The sequence below is a fragment of the Oncorhynchus clarkii genome, chromosome 32, assembly GCF_045791955.1.
Source record: "Oncorhynchus clarkii lewisi isolate Uvic-CL-2024 chromosome 32, UVic_Ocla_1.0, whole genome shotgun sequence".
Lineage (NCBI taxonomy): Eukaryota > Metazoa > Chordata > Actinopteri > Salmoniformes > Salmonidae > Oncorhynchus > Oncorhynchus clarkii.
In genome coordinates, this window is record NC_092178.1 from 37,332,019 (window position 1) to 37,353,888 (window position 21,870).

At 41.4% G+C, this 21,870-nt stretch overlaps 1 protein-coding gene across 1 annotated transcript in view; it reads right to left on the minus strand.

Moving 5' to 3' along the window:
• Positions 1–21,028, minus strand: part of LOC139391584 (RNA-binding motif, single-stranded-interacting protein 3-like) — a 345,137-nt gene extending 324,109 nt beyond the window's left edge. Inside the window, exons 1-2 of the mRNA XM_071138959.1 lie at positions 20,932–21,028; positions 17,174–17,361 (exon numbers count right to left, since the gene is read on the minus strand). Coding sequence (XP_070995060.1) covers positions 17,174–17,350 — 177 coding nt within the window. The 5' untranslated portion in view covers positions 17,351–17,361; positions 20,932–21,028. The remainder of the gene's footprint in view (positions 1–17,173; positions 17,362–20,931) is intronic.
• Between the last annotated feature and the right edge of the window lie 842 nt (positions 21,029–21,870).

Genomic DNA, 21,870 nt, shown 5'->3' on the forward strand with positions numbered 1-21,870 from the left:
CAGAGGCCGTGAGTGCAGATGTGGAATATTCCCGTTAGGTTGGAGGAGGACTCCCAAGAATCCCCCAGTGTCAAGTTGTGCCAAAACAGTGGAGTGAATGAGAGGATCAAGTAAGCAGGAATGGCCTGGAATAGAGAGCAATCTGGATTAGTCAGGGATCGTTTCTCTCCCTCTCTCTCTACTGCTGGACACCTCTGACGGCAAATGTTACAGGTCCGATAGGAAAGTCAGAGACACTGACCTGTTCTTATTGCACTGTGATCAGTGGTCCATTTTAGCTCAGTCGCTAGAGCATGGTGCTTGCAACACCAGGATAGTGGGTTTGATTACCGGGACCACCCGCACTTAAAATGTATACACACATGACATTAAGTCGTTTTGCAGATTCAGTCTTCCCAGCCTGGTGCAGGTTTACAATTTTGTTTCTGGTGTCCTTTGACAGCTCTTTGGTCTTGGCCATAGTGGAGTTTGGAGTGTGACTGTTTGAGGTTGTGGACAGGTGTCTTTTATACTGATAACAAGTTCAAACAGGTGCCATTAATACAGGTAACGAGTGGAGGACATTAAAAGAGCCTAATAAAAGAAGAAGTTACAGGTCTGTGAGAGCCAGAAATCTTGCTTGTTTGTAGGTGACCAAATACTTATTTTCCACCATATTTGCAAATAAATTCATTAAAAATCCTACAATGTGATTTTCTGGATTTGTTTTCTCATTTTGTCTGTCATAGTTGAAGTGTACCTATGATGAAAATTACAGGCCTCTCTCATCTTTTTAAGTGGGAGAACTTGCACAATTGGTGGCTGACTAAATACTTTTTTGCCCCACTGTATAAGTAGATATCGAGATGTGAACTACCTTGTGCAGAACAATCAGAGGAATCACTGACACTTTGGGATAGGGCTATGTTGAATAGCAATAGCTTTCCCTGCACAACAGCATCATACCTGTGATGTCAACAGTGCCAACACAGGCTGAGAGTCATTGTGCTTCACTTTCATGAGACGGAACATCTAGCATACCTTCACATACACCTCCTTCCTTTAAATAAGCACATCTATTCTTGCTTCAGAAGTAATAACTTAACTACCATTCTCTCTTTAGTAGTCTAATTGGTGCATTACATCGGAGCTCCGTAGTATACAGTTAATTATAACCTGGGTGGTTTGAGCCCTGAATGCTGATTGGCTGAAAGCCTATACAACAGGTATGACAAAAAATTACTTGTTTACTGCTCTATTTGCGTTGGTAACCAGTTTATAATTAAACAATAAGACACCTCTGGGGTTTGTGATATATGGCCCGTATACCACACCTTCTCTGGCCTTATTGCTTAATTATAAACTGGGTTGATTGAGCCCTGAATGATGATTGGCTGACAGCCATGGTATATCAGACTGTATGCCACGGGCATGACTAAATATTTATTTGTACTGTTCTAATTACGTTGGTAGCCAGTTTATAATAGCAATAATTTACCTCAGGAGTTTGTGGTATATGGCCAATATACCACGGCTAAGAGCTGTGTCCAGGCACTCCACGTTGCATCATCTGTAAGAACAGCCATTAGCCATGGTATATTGGCCATATACCACACCCCCTCTGGCCTTATTGCTTAAGTGGAATGGCAGTTTACCTAATTAAGACCATCACTAAAACTGTAGAGGAACAACAGAACAGTCATTTAGCAATTGATAATGACATATTCAATTATTGTTTTGTTTTTTTGACAAACCTTTTTGCAGGACACAATCTACATAGACGAGGCAAGGTAGGCAGTCCTTTGTTCACGACTTTGAAAATGAAAAGCATATCATCATCCTCTCTTTGAGCACACAAACAGAGCACCAAACACACGTCTTTTTCCCCCTTTGAATCTTTTGACTGTGGTACAGTAGGCTTATATTGACATTATCTACTGAGATAGTGTGTGTGTGTGTACATATGCATGCGTGTGTGTATGCGTGTGTACACGTCTCCCTCTCTCAATCTCTCTCTCGTGGTAATGAGTCAGCATACGCAGAAACTGCTGCACCTCGGAGGTGCCTAATGGGGCATGAATATATATTACAGACTCCTGGGGAATGGGAGGGAGGCGTTTGCACTTATTATGACAGAGCCTGTGGGTTACCATAACGATGTCGTGGCACGTGGTGAGGTAGTGTTCATCCCACTGGTCAAAAGTAGTGCAATATAAAAAGTGCCATTTTGGATCTACCCTGGGTAGGCTCTACATTGTACACATGCAGGGCTTAAAGGTGTTAAGAAACCTGGGCTCCCTACTGTGCCAATGGTACAACGGTGTGTTTAATGATCATTAGTAGGTACTTTATATGCGGTATGAAGGAAAGACGTCAAACAGCACATATCATGTATCCTATAGATGGGTTCAGGTTGTTGGGAGTTCAGAAACACTTTTTTGTGTGATTGAGTGATTTTTTTTCACAATGCAATTACTTTGTTATGAACACGAATCTAAAAGACACACATGTTGGGAGTACAATAAGAATTGTGTTTTTCATGTATTGTTGTAGGATTTGATTTAATAGATTCCGCGTTCGACAGTTTTGGGTTACGTCTATCTGTTTCCTGTTTGTTTGGAAATCAGTGGTGCAGAGTCTGGCTCTTTTCGCTTCTTCAAGATGTTATTGAGATCGAGTGCCAAATATCATCTAAACACCGGATATAATATTGATTCAAATAGTGCTTGATTATAATTATTTGTGTGGCCCTTCCAAATGGAAACAGATTTTCCAGAGTGAAATATTTGAGTGGAGATGTCACCACTAAACACTGCCTGGAGCATCTGTTGCTGCAATCTGAACTGAGGTCATCTTTCCATATGAGTGGTTTGCTCTCCTTATGAGTTGAATGACCAGCATAGGCAATACGTTGATATTTTTAATAGGGTTTAAGTGTTGTGCGTAAGGTGCAATTACCACACAACGTTGGGTTTAAAGAGCAATCATGTGTACGCGCGCACACAGACATACACAATACACAGGCATACACAATACACACACAGGGAATTCATTTGGGGATAAGAGTAGAAAGGGAAGACTATTATTACTGTTCTGCCTTAGCGCGTTGTGTTGACAGCCTGTGGCTGAGACAATGTGTAACTAATGGGGTTTAATACAAGCAGGCTGGCCAGGACGAGGACACATTAAACTCCTATTCAAAAATGAGAGCGAGGAAAGGGGAATCAAAAAAGGAATGTAACGGTGCAAGTTTGAATGATGACCGTAGCCGTCACGGGCTGCATGAACAGGTCCCTTTACAAAGTGAAATAAGCAGCCAACGAGCCAAATGTGGGGTTAGTTGAACATGCGGCCCATTCATGTTCCCTCAAAGGCAATTTGTCATGCTGAATATCACCAGTTTAATATGCAAAGAAGGCGCTCCTCCTTTCCATCCTCCCTTTCCTCCCTTCCATCCTCCCTTACCTCCCTTCCAATAAAGCGCTCCTCCCTTCCATCCTCCCTTTCCTCTGTTCCAATAAAGCGCTCCTCCCTTCCATCCTCCCTTTCAATAAAGCGCTCCTCCCTTCCATCCTCCCTTTCCTCCATTCCAATAAAGCGCTCCTCCCTTCCATCCCTCTATCATTGCACATTTTTTGACTAAAAAGCCACAACGCGATAATGGGTCTGTATCCCCAACTTGACTTTGTGAACATAATGTTCTACATATTTTCAAAGAAGAGGACTGGGCAGTACGGCTGGGCGATGGGCAGTACAAGAATTGCACCGCGAGGCCAAAAGAAAGTAACTTGTGTCACCAAGATTCGGTACGTCAGTAATTTCGACAAATACTCTGCACAAGTCTCACTTAAACCTTTCATGTGCTAGCTGAGCTCATCACAATTCATGAGAGCTCAGCGAACAAGCTCAACATTAATCAGAACCATACATAGCCACCCAAAGTATAAAAATACCATTCAGTGGAACCCCCCCCCCCCCCCTCCCTCCCCCCCGTACCATTTGAGAAACAACTATAGGTAAAACGTAGTGAGGGGAAGTGGGGAACAGGTGGCACCCCTGGATCTCCTGGATCTAGCCCCTCAGGTTAGACGGACAGAGGGGGATTAGGAGCGAGCCAGGATCCCATCAAAGGAGGAACGTGTCACCAACGCCATGTCTTACCACTGAGCCACACACTCCAGTGAGCACTGATCCCGTTAACTGGCTCTCAGAGGCCAGGGCTCCTAAGGCGAGCTGACAGCAGGGCTATTTTAGGGTAAAAAAAAATTGCTGATTTGGACAAGAGTCTGAGATGGTTTGGCCCTTGCTATCGCGCTCCATTCGAGCGAATGAAAAAACTAAAAGGAGCCCACTTTGCCACAGAGAGCAACGATGATTTGAGAAACAGATGAGGGATAAATGTGTTGTGACAGAAGCTAATAGAGTTTTACGGAGCTGAGTGTGTGTGTGTGTGTGTGTGTGTGTATCTGTATGTATGTACAGTATGTATGTATGTATGTATGTGTGTGTGTATGTGTGTGTGTTGAGGGGAGGATGTAGAACATTGAACACACACACACACAACTTGACTGTGCATAGCTACAATGGATGAATTCCTCACATCTTTGAGCTAAACATGTGTATCTCAATAGGATTGGGCCTACAGTCCCAACAATTCAACTGCATCCACTGGAGATACCAAATAGAGCAAAGGCGCTGCAGGTCCTTGAATTGATTTTGACGTTGAATCAACATGGAAAACTGATTGAATTTGCAAAAAGTCATCAATGTCAGGGCATTTTGTTTTTTTTTCCCTCCACCGAACTTTTGACCTAAAATCGAATGAAATGGTGAATTTCCTTGTTGATTTCACGTTGAATTCACATTAGTTGACAACTCAACCAAAAGTAAACCTAAACTAGACGTTGAATTGACTGTCTGTGCACAGTGGGTTGTGTCCTTCCTGATAGAGTTGGATAGATAGAAGCCCTTCGACGTTATGTGATATGAGTTACAGCCTTTCATTTCATTACTGTAGTTAAGTGGTGTACATACTAAACTGTGCTTCCTCCTCAAGAGGAGAGGCTCATTAACTTATGGTCAATTATCACGAGGCAATTAAGAGTCTGAAACAGAGTATAAAGAGTATGAAGCTCAATTCTAAACATAAGACACTTTGTCATAGTGCCATCCAAGTAAAAACAATCAGTTCGATTTTGTAAGGGGTTTTGATTAACCAGTGCTTCTGGATCCTGGCGGAGGATCGAGGCCGGCCCCAACAATACCCGGAGAAAGGCTGGTGGGATCGGTGGCATGCAGGGATGCTCTTAGAGCTTCAAAAGCATGTGTGGGAGGAGAAATAACACAAGGTAATTACCAGGGCATAGCAAATCAAATCAAAAATCAAATCAAATTGTATTTGTGAAACGCTTATTTTACAAGCCTTCAACCAACAACGCAGTTTTAAGAAAATAACAACAACAACAAAAGTAAGAAATAAAAGTAACAAATCATTAAAGAGCAGCAGCAAAATAACAATAGCCAGGCTTTATACAGGGAGTACCGGTACAGAGTCAATGTGCGGGGGCACCAGTGTCGAGGTAATTGAGGCAGAGAGTTAATCTGCGCTGTTGTGGGCGACGGGTGCTAGGCAGGAGGGTTTGTTCAGTGTGTCAGTCTGCATTTCGCTCAAACGTCCACATTCTAACATAAACCAGAACGACGCGGGACAGAGGGAGGAAATATTTGCCTTCAGTATTTGGGGAATGGGTAATGTATAAACAAATAATGAAGTCGAGGTGGGCAAAAAAAAGTACATTTCATGGAAATTATTTATAGGGAAAGTGTGAGGAAAGCCACCATATCTGCTTTTCATTAATATTAGGCTGTGTTTAGACAGGCAGTCTAATTCCGATACTTTTCCTCACAAATTGGTCAGTTCAGCTCCGGAAAAGAACTGATGTGAAAAGAGCTGATGTGATTGGTCAAAATACCAATTAGTGGAAAAAAGATCATAGTTGGGCTGGCTGTCCAAACGCAGCCTTAGCTATCGTTTCCGAACCATGATCACAATTCAACAACGCGGTAATAACGACTGCGTCCCAATTGACACCCAATTCTCTATTTAGTGCACTACTTTTGACCAGGGCCAAACGTCAAAACGAGTAATAGTGTCAAATGCAGTCAATGAAGCCACAAAAAAAAAGGGGGAGCACGTGCCTCCGAGAGTTGAAGGTACAGAACAGACACCTTCTGTCATGAGGAGCACGCAACGTTCAGCAGTCTCTCTCCGTTCCAGGGAGACAGGCTCAAAAACACCCCCAGACTTCAGAGTGAATAGTGATAAAGAAATTGGTGTGCTATTATCATAGGATACTTAGCCAGGAGCTTTAACGACAGCAACCTGTGTTAAACACTATCACTGGTTTAGCTGGGGATTTATCTAGCTTAACCATACAGCAAGGTGACAGACCATCTGTTCTGGAGCTTTAGGTCGGCTGAATGGAAAAATCAGGGAATCCATAGACCCAAGGCATTACGGGTAGATTGAAAGCATCTGGCCAACAAATGACAAAATAAATTACCAACCAATTCACCCTCATCTGTAATAGTTTTATATTAAAGCAATGAGATTAAAGCAAAGATTCCCATTTAATCAAAACCTACTCTATCTGGCTAAAATCAAATAAATCTCATCTGCTAAACATTCATTTTGCTTACGCTACGGATTTTGTTCATTTTCAAACACACCCAGTTTACGTGGTGAGCAGTTTAATATAATTTGTAACCTCGCTTTCTGAATTAGCATGCATGTCATCTTCGTAATCAAATACACCAGACATAATTGTCGGTATAACAATTCCACTCCGTGTTTAAAAGCTTTCTCCCAAATGAGTCATCCTTAATATAAACAGACCGCAAATTACCAATGTTCTGAATTATCACTCTCCATTATATGCTTATGAGAACAAACAAAAAAACTTTTCTGAGAGAACAGATATATACACACACCAAAATGGAGCAAAATTATTTAAAAAATTGCAGAATCAGCTCAACTCCTACGTGTGGTTTAAGATTTGTGCTTACTAGGGTACATTCTGCCTTCCAGCGCCGTTAATGAGTTTAAAAGGTCACTAGACTGTTATGACACCAATTATAGTAAAATTCCAAATAACCAAATACTCTAGCTTAGCAGAGCGTGGTGGCCAGCTAGCTTAGTATTCTGTGTGAGTTCAACAAAGAATGTCTGCTGTAATGACACAAAACATAAAGTCCAGAAGAACACAGTGAAGGACTCATAGTGCTGTTATTTTCCAGTTTTTAAACAAGTAATTGACCGACATTGGTTCAATTATTTCATTTTTTTTGTTTCATTTCTGTGAGTGCAATGTTGTTATCTAGATATAAATCAGATCAAGCCGGAACTGAGCGATGTAGTAGGGAGTTGTAGTTTCCAACAGGCCAATATTACACATAATTGCCATGTTTTCTGCGCTAAATTAACTACAATGACCATTATCCACTGCGTGCCTACTTGTACGGTCTGAGACAGAGACAGAAGAATGCGTGATCAAATCAAATCACATGTGCCGAATACAACAGGTGTAGAGTGAAATGATTACTTAAAAGCCCTTAACCAACAATGAAGTTAATAAAAATAACTGTTAATTAAAAAAATAGATAAGAAAAAAATGTAATTAACAAACAGTTATAATAGCAGCAGGAAAATAAAAGTAGCGAGGCTACATACACTACCGGTCAAAAGTTTTAGAACACCTACTCATTCAAGGGTTTTTCTTTATTTTTAGTATTTTCTACATTATAGAATAATAGTGAAGACAACAAAACTATGAAATAACACATATGGAATCATTTAGTAACCAAAAAAAGTGTTAAACAAATCTAAATATATTTTATATTTGAGATTCTTCAAATAATCACCCTTTGCCTTGATGACAGCTTTGCACACTCTTGGCATTTTCTCAACCAGCTTCATGAGGTAGACGCCTGGAATGCACAGGTGTGCCTTGATTTGTGGAATATCTTAATATAAAAGTCAATCAAGTGCAGTCGCAAAAACCATCAAGTGCTATGATGAAACTGGCTCTCATGACGACCACCACAGGAATGGAAGACCCAGAGGATAAGTTCATTAGAGTTACCAGCCTCAGAAATTGCAGTCCAAATAAATGCTTCAAGTAACAGACATCTCAACATCAACTGTTCAGAGGAGACTGTGTAAATCAGGCCTTCATGCTGCAAAGTAACCACTACTAAAGGACGCCAATAAGAAGAAGAGACTTGCTTTGGCCAAGAAACATGAGCAATGGATATTAGACCGGTGGAAATGTGTCCTTTGGTCTGTAGTCCAAACTGGAGATTTTCGGTTCCAACCGCCGTGTCTTTGTCAGACGTGGTGTGTGGGTGAACGGATGATCTCCCCATGCGTATTTCCCACCTTAAAGCATGGAGGAGGAGGTGTTATTGTGTGGGGGTGCTTTGCTGGTGACACTGTCTTTGATTTATTTAGAATTCAAGGCACACTTAACCAGCATGGCTACCACAGCATTCTGCAGCGATACGCCATCCCATCTGGTTTGTGCTTAGAGGGCCTATCATTTGTTTTTCAAAAGGACAATGAGCCAACACACCTTCAGACTGTGTAAGGGCTATTTTACCAAGAAGCAGAGTGATGGAGTGCTGCATCAGATGAACTTTGAGGATCTGAGGACACATGCCAAATCTTTTCAGTCTCCTGAGGGGGAATATGCTTTGTCGTGCCCTCTTCACGACTATCTTGGTGTGTTTGGACCATGATAGTTTGTTGGTGATGTGTACACCAAGGAACTTGAAGCTCTCAACCTGCTCCATTACATCCCCGTCAATGAGAATGGGGGCTTGCTCGGTCCTCCTTTTCCTGTAGTCCACAATCATCTCCTTTGTCTTGATCACATTGAGGGAGAGGTTTTATCCTGGCACCATATGGCCAGTTCTCTGACCTCTCATCCTTGTTGGTGATCAGACCTACCACTGTTGTGTCGTCGGAAAACTTAATGATGGTGTTGAAGGCATGCCTGAACATGCAGTCATGGGTGAACAGGGAGTATTTGAGGGGACTGAGGACGCACCCCTGAGGGGCCTCCCTATTGCGGATAAGTGTGGCAGATGTGTTGTTACCTATCCTTACCACCTGGGAGCGGCTTGTCAGGAAGTCCAGGATCCAGTTGCAGAGGGAGGTGTTTAGTCCCAGGGTCCTTAGCTTCGTGATGAGCTTTGAGGGCATTATGGGGTTGAACGCTGAGCTGTAGTCAATGAATCGCATTCTCACATAGGTGTTTTTTTTGTCCAGGTGGGAATAGACAGTTGAGTGCAATTGAGATTCCATCATCTGTGGATCTGTTGGGCGGTATGCAAGTTGGAGTGGGTCTATGGTTTCTGGAATAATGGTGTTGATGTGAGCCATGACCAGCCTTTCAAAGCACTTCATGGCTACAGACGTGAGTGCTATGGGTCGGTAGTCATTTAGGCAGGTTACATTAGTGTTCATGGGCACAGGGACTATGGTGGTCTGCTTGAAACATGTTGGTATTACGGACTCTGTCAGGGACAGATTGAAAATGTCAGTGAAGACACTTGCCAGTTGGTCAGTGCATGCTCGGAGTACAAGTCAAGGTAATCCATCTGGCCCCGCGGCCTTATGAATGTTGACCTGTTTAAAGGTTTAACTCACATCGGCTAAGGAAAGCATGATCACACAGTCGCTAAGCTCTCATGCATGCTTTTTGTAGCTTGCCTCGAAGCGAGCATAGAAGTAATTTAGCTTGTCACTGGGAAGCTCGTGGCTGTACTTCCCCTTGCAGTCTGTAATAGTTTGCATCCGACGAGCGTCGGAGCTGGTGCAGTACGATTCAATTTTAGTCCTGTATTGACGCTTTGCCTGTTTGATGGTTCGTCTGGGGGCATAGCGGGATTTCTTATAACCGTCCGGGTTAGAGTCCGGCTCCTTGAAAGTGGCAGCTCTACCCTTTAGCTCAGTGCGGATGTTGCCTATAATCCATGGCTACTGGTTGGGGTGTGTACGTACGGTCACTGTGGGGATGATGTCATCGATGCACTTATTGATGAAGCCAATGACTGATGTGGTGTACTCCTCAATGCCATCGGAAGAAACCTAGCAAAACAGTGCTGTAGCTTAGCATCTGTGTCATCTGACCACTTCTTTATTGACCGAGTCACTGGTGCTTCCTGCTTTAGTTTTTGTTTGTAATCAGGAATCAAGAGGATAGAATTTTGGTCAGATTTGCCAAATGGAAGGCGAGGGAGAGCTTTGTACGAGTCTCTGTGTGTGGAGTAATGGTGGTCTAGATTTTTTTGTGGTTGCATATTTAACATGCTGGTAGGTAAAACGGATTTAAGTTTCCATGTATTAAAGTCCCTGGCCACTAGGAGTGCCGCCTCTGGATGAGAGTTTTTCTGTTTGCTTATGGCCTTATACAGCTCATTGAGTGCAGACTTAGCGCCAGCATCGGTTTGTGGTGGTAAATAGACAGCTACGAAAAATATAGATGAAAACTCTCTTTGTAAATAGTGTGGTCAACAGCGTATCATGAGATACTCTACCTCAGGCGAGCAAAACCTCAAGACTTCCTTAATATTAGATTTAGTGTGCCAGCTGTTGTTCACAAATATACACAGACTGCCACCCCTTGTCTTACCGGATCTTGCTGCTGCAGCGTAAAGCCCGCCAGCTATATTTTATCCATGTTGTTGTTCAGCCACGACTCTGTGAAACATAAGCGAAGACACTTGCCAGTGTTATAGCATTCAACCCACATAACGCAGAGTGCACTTAATGTCTTAAATAAATTATCGAAACAGAAATCCGGGATTTTTTTTTTTACAAATCAAAACTGAACCGATTTTATTTCTACACCTTGTATTTATTTCCCTGTCACAGCTGTACATCTAAAGCAGTGGTCACCAATACTTCCTGAGTCAAGATCACTATCGCAGTCAAAACCAAACCGAGATCTACACTCTTAGGGGGAAAAAAAGGTGCTATCTAGAACCTTTAAGGGTTCTTCAGATGTCCACAAAGGAGAACCCTTTGAATAATCCTTTTTGGTTCCTTTCTACAGAGGGTTCTCATGGAACCAAAAAGGGTTCTACCTGGACTCCAAAAAAGGTTCTACCTGAAACCAAAAAGGGTTATCTTATGGGGACAGCTGAATAAGCCTTTTAGGACCCTTTTTTCTAAGAGTGTACCGCTCAGATTTTTTTATATTTTTGTTGTCATGTTTAAAAAACAAACTAATAAAACAGTTCTGTTGGAATGAGGCATAATAGGTTTATCACAGCTTATTGGCTATATGCCTGGCCTGCCAATATTGTTCTTCTCAGAACATATTATATTTCAAAACTTTGATAACAAAATAGATCAGTTGGTGTAGCAGTTCGTAGTTGTCTTGAACGCACTGAAATCTAAGATTTTGTTGTTTTGAACACGGCGTTAATCTCAGCGGAGGGAGGGAGAGAGCAGCAGGCGGTCTGCCTCGTTCCTTTCCTCCGGTGAGACTGACCGGAGAGAGGGGACACCGTATTCCACCTGATGGTGAAACTCGACTCGCACCGCATCGGACTCAGGCAGGGTCACCACTGTCTGCAATTTAGGCACCAATTCTGGCACAAATTCATGTTGTTCCTATGACCAGAGAAAGTGAAATACTCCCTCGATATTAAAATACACACGGAGAGTTACTAATAATAATAAAATCACAAGGCTATCGATACACTTGGCTATTCATACATCTCAGCGGCAGCGTGAGTGGAAGTAGAGAGAACCACATTTTATGTTTTGTAAGTGTTGAATAAGACTTGAACTCGCTCATAAAAACAGCAGCTCTTTACTGTATTCTTTGACAGTCTCTCTCTGGATATGGTTTTAAAAGATTAAATCTCACATAGGCTAGTATCAAACTTTGCTGTAGCCAGGGTCATGGAAGCTGTAGGTAGGCACGTGATTTGAGCTATCCGATTGGCCAGCGCAGTAGGCCCACTGGTAGGCAAGTTTGACTTTTCCGACAAATTAAATGGTTGAAAATGGGAACACTTTACTTACCCGGTGCGCAGGTCTTCTGAATCAAGCGCACCTACCGCCAACAGCGCAACACAGAGAATTTAAAAAAGAGCACAAGCCTTTATGCCATTATCGTTGGCTTTTCTATAGAAATGTTCGATGATCGACTAGGAATGCCTTGAAGATCGACCCGTTGGGGACAACTGATCTCAAACTAAGACGTAGGATCTACATTCCACATCCATGTCCAGTAAGACTCATGACAGTCTAGCAAAGACCGTATTAAACTTGTACTAAACACGGTCGTAAACATAAACGGAGAGCAGTGGTATGCCATACAGCAGAGAGGCTGTTCAGAATCAGTACCAAAAGCACCGGAGTCTGTACCCAATGTCCACACTCTATGATGAATCACTAATACACAGGAGTATAGTCTAGATGCAAGCCCAGTTTAACGGGGAACATAACATTAGTCCACTTCCACTGATGACATCTTGATGAATAAACTCTCCAAACAAAATCGATGATACCGCTGCAGCCGGTGTGAGAGGCACAGACCCCGGGGCGGCCCCAACTAAATTGCAGACAGTGGTGTCTCCACTTTATTCGACAGAAAAACGCACACACACTTTCTTCCTTTGTCTCCCTCACACACACACACACAAATGTAAGAGAGCCAGGGTAATGACACAGATACAGTACCCTTAGGGCCACCCACCGAGAGGCATGGGGCAAGTGTTGATGCTGCTATTGTTATATAGTATCTTGGCTCTCTCAAAGCACACTGGACGCCTCATTACTCCAAACACAAAAGCAACACAAACAACAATTGAGAGAGAGAAGAGCCTGCAATATTACAAACCATAAAATACTGAATCTATATGGAGAAGTAATCAGAGAACTGCATCTTCATCTCGTGTTTCATTTCTTCACCATGACACCAGTCCTCACATGACGTTGAACTTCAAATCAATGACTTGCCATAGCGAGACTTACTTCAGAATGTGCGTTTTTCTCTGTGTGCCGTGTTTACTCTGGTGGTCTCCATAGGCCTGCCCTCCTGTCATCCAAGGCCTACTGTCTCTCTGTGATGATTGACGGAGGAGGTTTGAGGTTCCTGTCATGCCCTGATGCCTGACATCGTATATATGGAGGGAGGGGGAGTGGAGGCTGCTGTCATTCTGCATGATGATGAAGACCGTAGAGATTGGAGAGTGAATATGCTAAACGGACTCACTCAGAGTTGTCGTGTCTCGACTATCATTAATGTGTTTGACCGTTATTTTATAAAATAATTACATACCACGTTCAATTATTACACGATTCAATTAATCATATAACAATTAGTTATGTAGTAATCTGGGGCACCACAGGAAAAGTTATTTAACGAGTTACTCTCGTTACTATCTCCCAACTAAACTCACAGTCAATTAATTAATTCTCATTACCTCATACCAGTCTCATTCTGAACGTTGTTGACTTCAAATCTGCATGAACCCTAGCATAAATGACGAATCATCGATATACAAATTGACTTATTTATTTACTAACTAACTAAATAATCATAGAATTACATAAACACACAAACAGGATAGCTTACACATTGATTACTACACAATGCAATGAAAAGTCCCTAGTGGACTAAAACGATATGACGGCTTGTTACACAAAATGGCGGATTCAAAAGAGCGGGAAAGGGAGCGAAAGAAATGACACTATCGTACAGACAGCTGATAACTATGCTAATAAAACGCAAATACTTTGCACATGAACGACCGCTCATTCGAAAAAATTGCAATGTACATATTTACGTGTGTATGTCTTTGCTGTCCCTCTGTTGAAAACACTCAATCCATCTACAGGGAAGTCTCTGGTTGTGTAAGTCTCTGGTTGTCCACCAGAGATCACAATGTCTTTTGTAGTAGTAGCTTATTGGTTTCGGAGTGTCTGTGAAAACAGATCTTCCAGAGGAAATGTTCGTTAGAATGAGATCCCAAAACAACACATAGGCCCTAGATGCACAGGCTCAGTAGCTCAGTTGGTAAAGCATGGCGCTATTTTACTCGCGTTAGGCTGTCAACTAAAGAGCTGCGGGTCCCGACAGAGATCATTGCGGCGCGGTCTGCATTTGTCATGCTGCAGGTGGGAGAGAGAGGTCTGGCAGACGACTTTGGAATGAAAATATGTTTGTTGTCCCGCAGATTATTTGTAAACGGTAGTCTTACTGCTTTGTATGCGTTAGCCTAGGCCTACCTATCTATTGTATTAAAAGCTCCTCTTTGTCACATTATTCACACTGCTTCAGCTTCAGTAACCTACCTCTCCTCTTCTAGATGGGCAGGTGAGATCAAATGTGCCTAGCATGTGTGTTTTCATTGAAATAGAGTAGTCTGCCAATGCGTGGGCTGAGAATCACTGGCAGTTATTTTTACAAGAAAATGTACTTCATAAATATGATTATGCAATAGTTTACTACATGCCTAGAAATAAATATTGATCACCCAAATTTGTCTCCATCTGAAAATCTTCCCACTCCTAACAGGAACGCTATAAAATAGCTCAAGAGAAAATGCAAGTCTTTCCAACTCTGCTCTCTCCAAACAACGTCTGGCATATTGGTTGAGATAGCCTAATAATACCGCTAGCTTCATATAATGGTCCACATGAGAATCTATGGTAATTTAACCCAGGCTATTTCTTAGATTATCATCATTTTGATATTGCCTATAAGGTGCAAAATTGTTGGGACCAGGGCTGGCAAGTGACGGCCAAACAGTGAACGATCGAGACGGAACTAGCTAGCTAGCTAGCCAACCGGATTCTCCAACATTCTCCTAACAGCTTTTCATACCACAAGGTAAGATTAAAAACAGTAGAATTTAAAAAGCAACCGCTATTATGTGGCTATCAAAAGTTGCTGCTTAGCTTAGCTGCCTGGCAAGCTAGCTAGCATGTTAACAGCACAGTAAAGATACAGTAGCTCTAGCATTTGTATTCATAGGCAAGAGAACTGTCAAAGTTGGTGAGATCAAAAATATTATGCAATCTGCTAATATTACCAAGGTCAAGTTATTGCCCATTTTAGTAAATGCTATTGAGCCATTTCAGCTAGCTAAATTCATTAGCTTTCTAGCTAACGTTTGCTATCTATGTAAATAGCAAATTATATACGTGACAATACTGTAAGCTAACGTTACAGTAGCAATGCCAATTCAATGGAGGGAGCAGTCTGGGTTAGTGTCACCTGATTTCCTTTAGACTTTTTTTAGCTAGGTAGCTACAGTGGCTTCAGAAAGTATTCATACCTCTTGACTTATTAAATTCAAATTCAAAATTGATCAAAATAATAATAATAATAATAATAATAATAATAATAATAATTCCTGATCAATCTACACACAATTTTTGCAAATGTATTGAAAATGAAATACAGAAATATCTAATTTACATAAATATGCACAACCCATAGTCAATACACGTTTGAATCCCTTTGGCAGTGATTACATCTGTGAGTCTTTCTGGGTAAGTCTATGAGCTTTGCACACCTGGATTGTACAATTTTTGTACATTATTATTTTTTAAACTCTTCAAGTTCTATCAAGTTGGTTGTTGATAGACAGCCATTTTCAAGTCTTACCATACATTTTTAAGCTGATTTAAGTCAAAACTGTAACTAGGCCACTCAGGAACATTCAATGTCATCTTGGTAAGCAACTCCAGTGTATATTTGGCCTTCTGTTTTAGGTTATTGTCCTGCTGAAAGGTTATTGTGCTGCTGAAAGTTGAAAGCAGACTGAACCAGGTTTACCTCTAGGATTTTGCCTTTGCTTAGCTCTATTCCGTTTCTTTTTATCCTAAAAAAAAAACTCCTTAGTCTTTGCCGATGACAAGCATACCCATAACATGATGCAGCCACCGCCATGCTTGAAAATATGAAAGTTGGTACTCAGTGATGTGTTGGATTTGCCCCTAAACATAACGCTTTGTATTCAGTAAATAAAATGTATTTCTTTACCACATTCTTTGCAGTTTTACTTTAGTGCCTTATTGCAAACAGGATGCATGTTATGAAATATTTTCTGTACAGGCTTCCTTCTTTTCACTCTGTCATTTAGGATAGTATTGTTGAGTAACAACAATGTGGTTGATCCATCCTATTATAGCCATTAAACTCTTAACTGTTTTAAAGTCACCATTGGTCTCATTGTAAAATCCCTGTGCGATTTCCTTCCTCTTCAGCAACTGAGACAGGAAAAACGCCTGTATCTTCGTAGTGTAATTAATAACTTCACCCTGCTCAAAGGGGTATTCAATGTCTGCATTTTTTTTTTACTCTACCAATAGGCACCCTTCATTGCGAGGCATTGAAAAACCTCCCTGGTCTTTAAGAATCTGTGTCTGAAATGAACTGCTCAACTGAGGGACCTTACATATAATTGCATTTGTGGGTTACAGAGATGAGGTAGTCATTAAAAAAATAATGTTAAACTCTATAATTGCACAAAGAGTGAGTCCATGCAACTTATCATGTGACTTATTAATCAAATGTTTTACTCCTGAACTTATTTAGGCTTATTTAGCCATAACAAAGGGGTTGAAAACTTATTGACTTACTCTTTTTTTCATTTTTCATTAATTTGTAAACATTTCTAAAAACATAATTCCACTTTGACATTATGGGGTATTGTGTGAAGGCCAGCGACACAAATTCTCAATCTAATATTTGTTTTATTCCGATGTAACACAACAAAATGTGGAAAAAGTCAAAGGGTGTGAATACTTTCTGAAGGCACAGTACACACACCGATGAACACAAACATACAGGTGAACGGCACTAAACAGCCAAGCGTCCGGGTCTGTCTCTTTCTATACTCTTAGGAAAAATACATTTCAGGAATCCAAAAGGGTTCCACCTGCAACTAAAAAGGATTCTACCTAAAAACCAAAAAAGGGTTCTCCTATGGGGATAGCCAAATCTCTCTTTTGGACCCCTTTTTTTAAATGTAGCATTAGAAGAAGCCTTCCATGCAAACAGAAACAGTGCATTGGAGGCAGGCTCATTATTGATCCCTCCCACCCCAACATAAATACACAGGCACACACACAGGCGATGTGGAAGGAAGAAGGATAGAGACTTACTTTGTCGTCTTGGTGGCCAGCAGCTGGCTGGGTGTCCTTGCTGTGATTGTCAGCGGTAGGCCTGGCACTCCCCTCTGTCTGGCCGTCCTCTGGCTCGCTCTGTTGATGGGTACCCGACTGTTGGGGGGAGCAGGGGAGAGTCTCCACTGCCATCTGTATGCCACTCTGGATGTCCATCTTCCCCTGCACTGCCATTCCATGGAGCGAGAAGAGAGGAGGGGGAAAGAGAGAACCAAAGAGCGAGTAAGGGAAGAGAAATAGGAAACACACATTCACAGAGCTGACGCACTAGTATACACACATACAGTCACACACATGCAAGCGCATGTGCAAATACAGTACCAGTCAAAGCTTAGGACATACCTACTCATTGAAGGGTTTTTCTTTATTTTTACCATTTCTCTACATTGCAGTATAATAGTGAAGACATCATAACGTTGAAATAACAATATGGAATCATGTAGTAACCAAAAAAGTGTTAAACAAATCCAAATATATTTTATAGTTGAGATTCTTCAAAGTGGCCACTCAAATTTGGACTCATTAGACCAAATAGTGGTTTCTTTGTAGCAATTTGATTATGAAGGACTGATTCACGCAGTCTCCTCGGGAACAGGTGACGTTGAGATGTGTCTGTTACTTAAACTCTGTGAAGCATTTATTTGGGCTGCAATTTCTGAGGCTGGTAACTCTAATGAACTTGTCCTCTGCAGCAGAGGTAACTCTGGGTGTTCCTTTCCTGTGGCGGTCCTCATAAGAGACAGTTTCATCATAGCACTTGAGGGTTTTTGCGAATTTAAGAATCTTTCAGAGTTCCTGAAATTTGACAGACCTTCATGTCTTAAAGTAATGATGGACTGTTGTTCTCTTTGCTTATTTGAGCTGTTATTGCCAAAATATGGACTTGGTCTCTTACCAAATATATTCTGTATACCACCCCTACCTTGTCACAACTGATATGCTCAAACGCATTAAGGAAAGAAATACCACAAATTAACTTTTAACACGGCACACTTGTTAATTGAAATGCATTCATGATGCTGGTTGAGAGAATGCCAAGAGTGTGCAAAGCTGTCATAAAGGCAAATGGTGGCTATTTGAAGAATCTCAAATATAAAATGTATTTTGATTTGTTTAACACTTTTTTGGTTACTACATGATTCCATGTGTTATTTCATAGTTTTGATGTCTTCACTATTATTCTACAATGTAGAAAAGAGTAAAAATAAAGAAAAATCCTGGAATGATGTGTCCAAACTTGACTTGTACTGTAATATACAATTTATTAGGTACATCACCCAGTTCACAAAAATGGTTTGCTTCTAGAGACAGTGAGTCACGTGCCGTGGCTTGCTATATAAAGCAGGTAGACAGATGTCGAGGCATTGTTACTGTTCGATGGAATCTTAGAATTTTCAAAACGAGTGACCTAAGTGCCTATGATCGTCAGTGCCAGGCACAACAGGTCCAGTATCGCAGAAACTGCCAGCCTACTGGGCTTTCATGCACGAAAATGGCTAGGGTTTAACAAGAATAGTGTGACAGACAAAAAACTTCCTGCCAGTGGTAGTCCTGTAAGCAAAAGCAGCTTGTTGATGAGAGGTCCAAGGAGAATGGCAAGAATCATGCAAGCTAAAAGGGGGGCCAAAAACAGGCAAATAATGGCACAGTACAACAGTGGTGTGCAGAACGGCATCTCGGAACGCACAACTCGTCAGTCCTTGTTACAGATGGACTATTGCAGCAGACCACCACAACGGGTTCCACACCTATCAGCTAAAAACAAGAAGAAGCGGCTCCAGTGGGCACGCGATCACCACATAATTGAGGAGTGGAAAACCGTCACCTGTTCCAATAAATGGCGGTTCCTGTTGCGTCATGCTGATGGCAGTCAGGATTTGGCGTCAGCAGCATGACGACGAGCACGCAGATGAGCTTCCCGGAGAAGGTTTCTGACAGTTTGTGCAGAAATTCTTCGGTTGTGGTCTCAGACGGATCCCGCAGGTGAAGAAGCCGGATGTGGAGGTCCTGGGCTTGTGTGGTTACATGTGGTCTGCGGTTGTGAGGCCGGTTGGCCATATTTGCCAAAATCCCTAAAACGAGGTTGAGGCGGCTTATGGTAGATAAATGAACATTCAATTCTCTGGCAACAGCTAGGGTTGACATTCCTGCAGTCAGCATGCCAATTGTACGCTCCCTCAACTTGAGACATCTTTGGCATTGAGTTGTGTGACAAAACTGCACATTTTAGAGTGGCCTTCTATTGTCCCAAGCACCTGTCCCCAGCAAAAGGTGCATCTGTGTAATCAATCAATCAAATGTATTTATAAAGCCGATGCCACAAAGTGCTATACAGAAACCCAGCCTAAAACCCCAAACTGCAAGCAATGCAGATGTAGAAGCACGGTAATGATCATACTGTTTAATCAGCTTCTTAATGTCACACCTGTCAGGTGGATAGATTATCTTGACAAAGGAGAAATGCTCACACTACAGGGATGTAAACCAATTTGTGTACAAAATTTGAGAGAAATAAGCTATTTGTTGTGTCTGTGATTTTTCATTTCAGCTCATGACACATGGGACCAACACTTTGCCTTCATATTTTTGTTCAGTATAAATCAGCTCAGTTTTGATGAGTGACCAAATTGTTGGAAAAGACACCTCACGACGGCGCTGTGAATCTTTGGCCTCTCCAAAAAGTACCATAGCATTAGCTCTGTGCACAGAAATGCATTCATACATTTCCATAAGGCCATAGAGGGTATATATATATTCAAAAAATATATATAAACTCAATATCATGGAGGGCAATATATACGGGACATATTGGATTTAACTGTCGTCCTATTAATAAATGATTTTGTAGATTCATCCAACTCAATTAATCAATTATTTTATTTTCATTCAGCACTGTAGGCCTACAGATAGGTATGTATTACAATGTAGCCCAGCGGTTCCCAAACTAGGGAAAGCGACCCCATGCAGAGTAGCCGGATATGAAAACGGGGTCACCACAGAATTTCCAAAATCCTGAAGGAAAAAAATATAGAGAGTGGCCTTTCTAGGGAGTTTTTCCTAGCCACCGTGCTTCTACACCTGCATTGCTTGCTGTTTGGGGTTTTAGGCTGGGTTTCTGTACAGCACTTTGAGATATCAGCTGATGTACGAAGGGCTATATAAATAAATTTGATTTGATTTGATATACCAAAAAATATATTATTACATCGTCTTTGTATCTCACGATCATTGTAATGTGGTTAACCTAAAAATTCAAAATGAAAATGTTTCCAATCTAAAGGATGCAATTCAACCAGAGAACCCTAAACTACAACATTTGTGAAAATGAAAGAAAAAAAACAGTTTACGAGTTTAGATAATTGACGTTAAAGCTTAAAAAAGCAGTTTGCTTAGATTATTCCCTATGGGAAAGTAGGTGAATTGCATTAAACAGCATCAATTAGACGACAAGGTACCCTATCGTGTTTCTTCCCGGGTTTATTCTCTATTCGAGAAAGGTTATTCGAGGATCTACTTGACAGCTTTAGGTCAGTCCGAGTAGACTAAAGGATAATAACGAAAATGCACATTTAGCCTAACTCTCTTCCAACGTTTTGACACAATATCAGTATGTTGTGCCTGTACCTAGACTGTACCCAGACTAGTAGCCTAGTGAGGATACAATGTTCCAAACAGCTAAATGTGTTGAACGTAGCTAGCTAACGTAATAGACACAAGTCGCTAGAACACCAAAATACCTGTCACCAGCGCTCCTGGTTATGTCAGTAGCTGCATATCAATGACGAGGAAGATGCGGTAGTGTAACTTGCTTTTACATCTCTGTTGCTTTTTTTGACGCAGAACACCACAACCGTCGGGGACAAAATAATACGTACAAGGTTAATTAAGTAGAGGGGAGTATAACAACTAATGTAGAAGAGGCAGCGGTACGGTTCGTTTCGCTACTGACGACAGGGCAGTGACGGCAAGGTGGAGCCGCACAAACTGCCGGTTTAATGAGAAGGCGTGTCCTTGCGCGCTGTCACAAATCCTCCTCCGATCGAGCTCTTCCTCAAAAAAAAAGTCCCGGTTCCCGTGGAGCCGGGGTCATCAAGAGTAACATCAAGAGGATGGAAGAATGGGATTCATGGCATTGTGGTGCTACTTTTTGGTGCGTCAAATGTTGTCACTAAAGTCACAGTCAAGGAATTCACAGTTCAGTCTTACAGCAACACGTACAGTATGATCTAGGCCTACTTCAGCATTGTGCTCTGATTATTATAACAGTGTTGTAAACTCACCAAGACCACATTGTTGACAGCAATGGGTCTTCAAACACAACGTTTCAGCTTCTTCAAATTGTTGGGTTCAGAAATTATATTTAGCTTTTTATCAATATAAATGCATGCAATCACCTTGAATAGAATGTGTGATAAGTGAAAATACATGAGAGTATAACCTGTTACCATTCTAATATGTTATTACTTTTTTTCTGTTCTGTAATAACAGCTACCAAAATGTTTTATATTTGTGTAAGGTGCAAACTATAACCACAAGGTGGCAACACACACTTTTATAATGGACTCCAAAAGTAAAGCAACGACAGACCTTCATAAAGTAATTTCCCCAATTGTAATTTGTTTTCTGCTTACAGTAAGCATTGCTAATTGCCCAGAGCTGGTCTTTTGAGAGCTGGC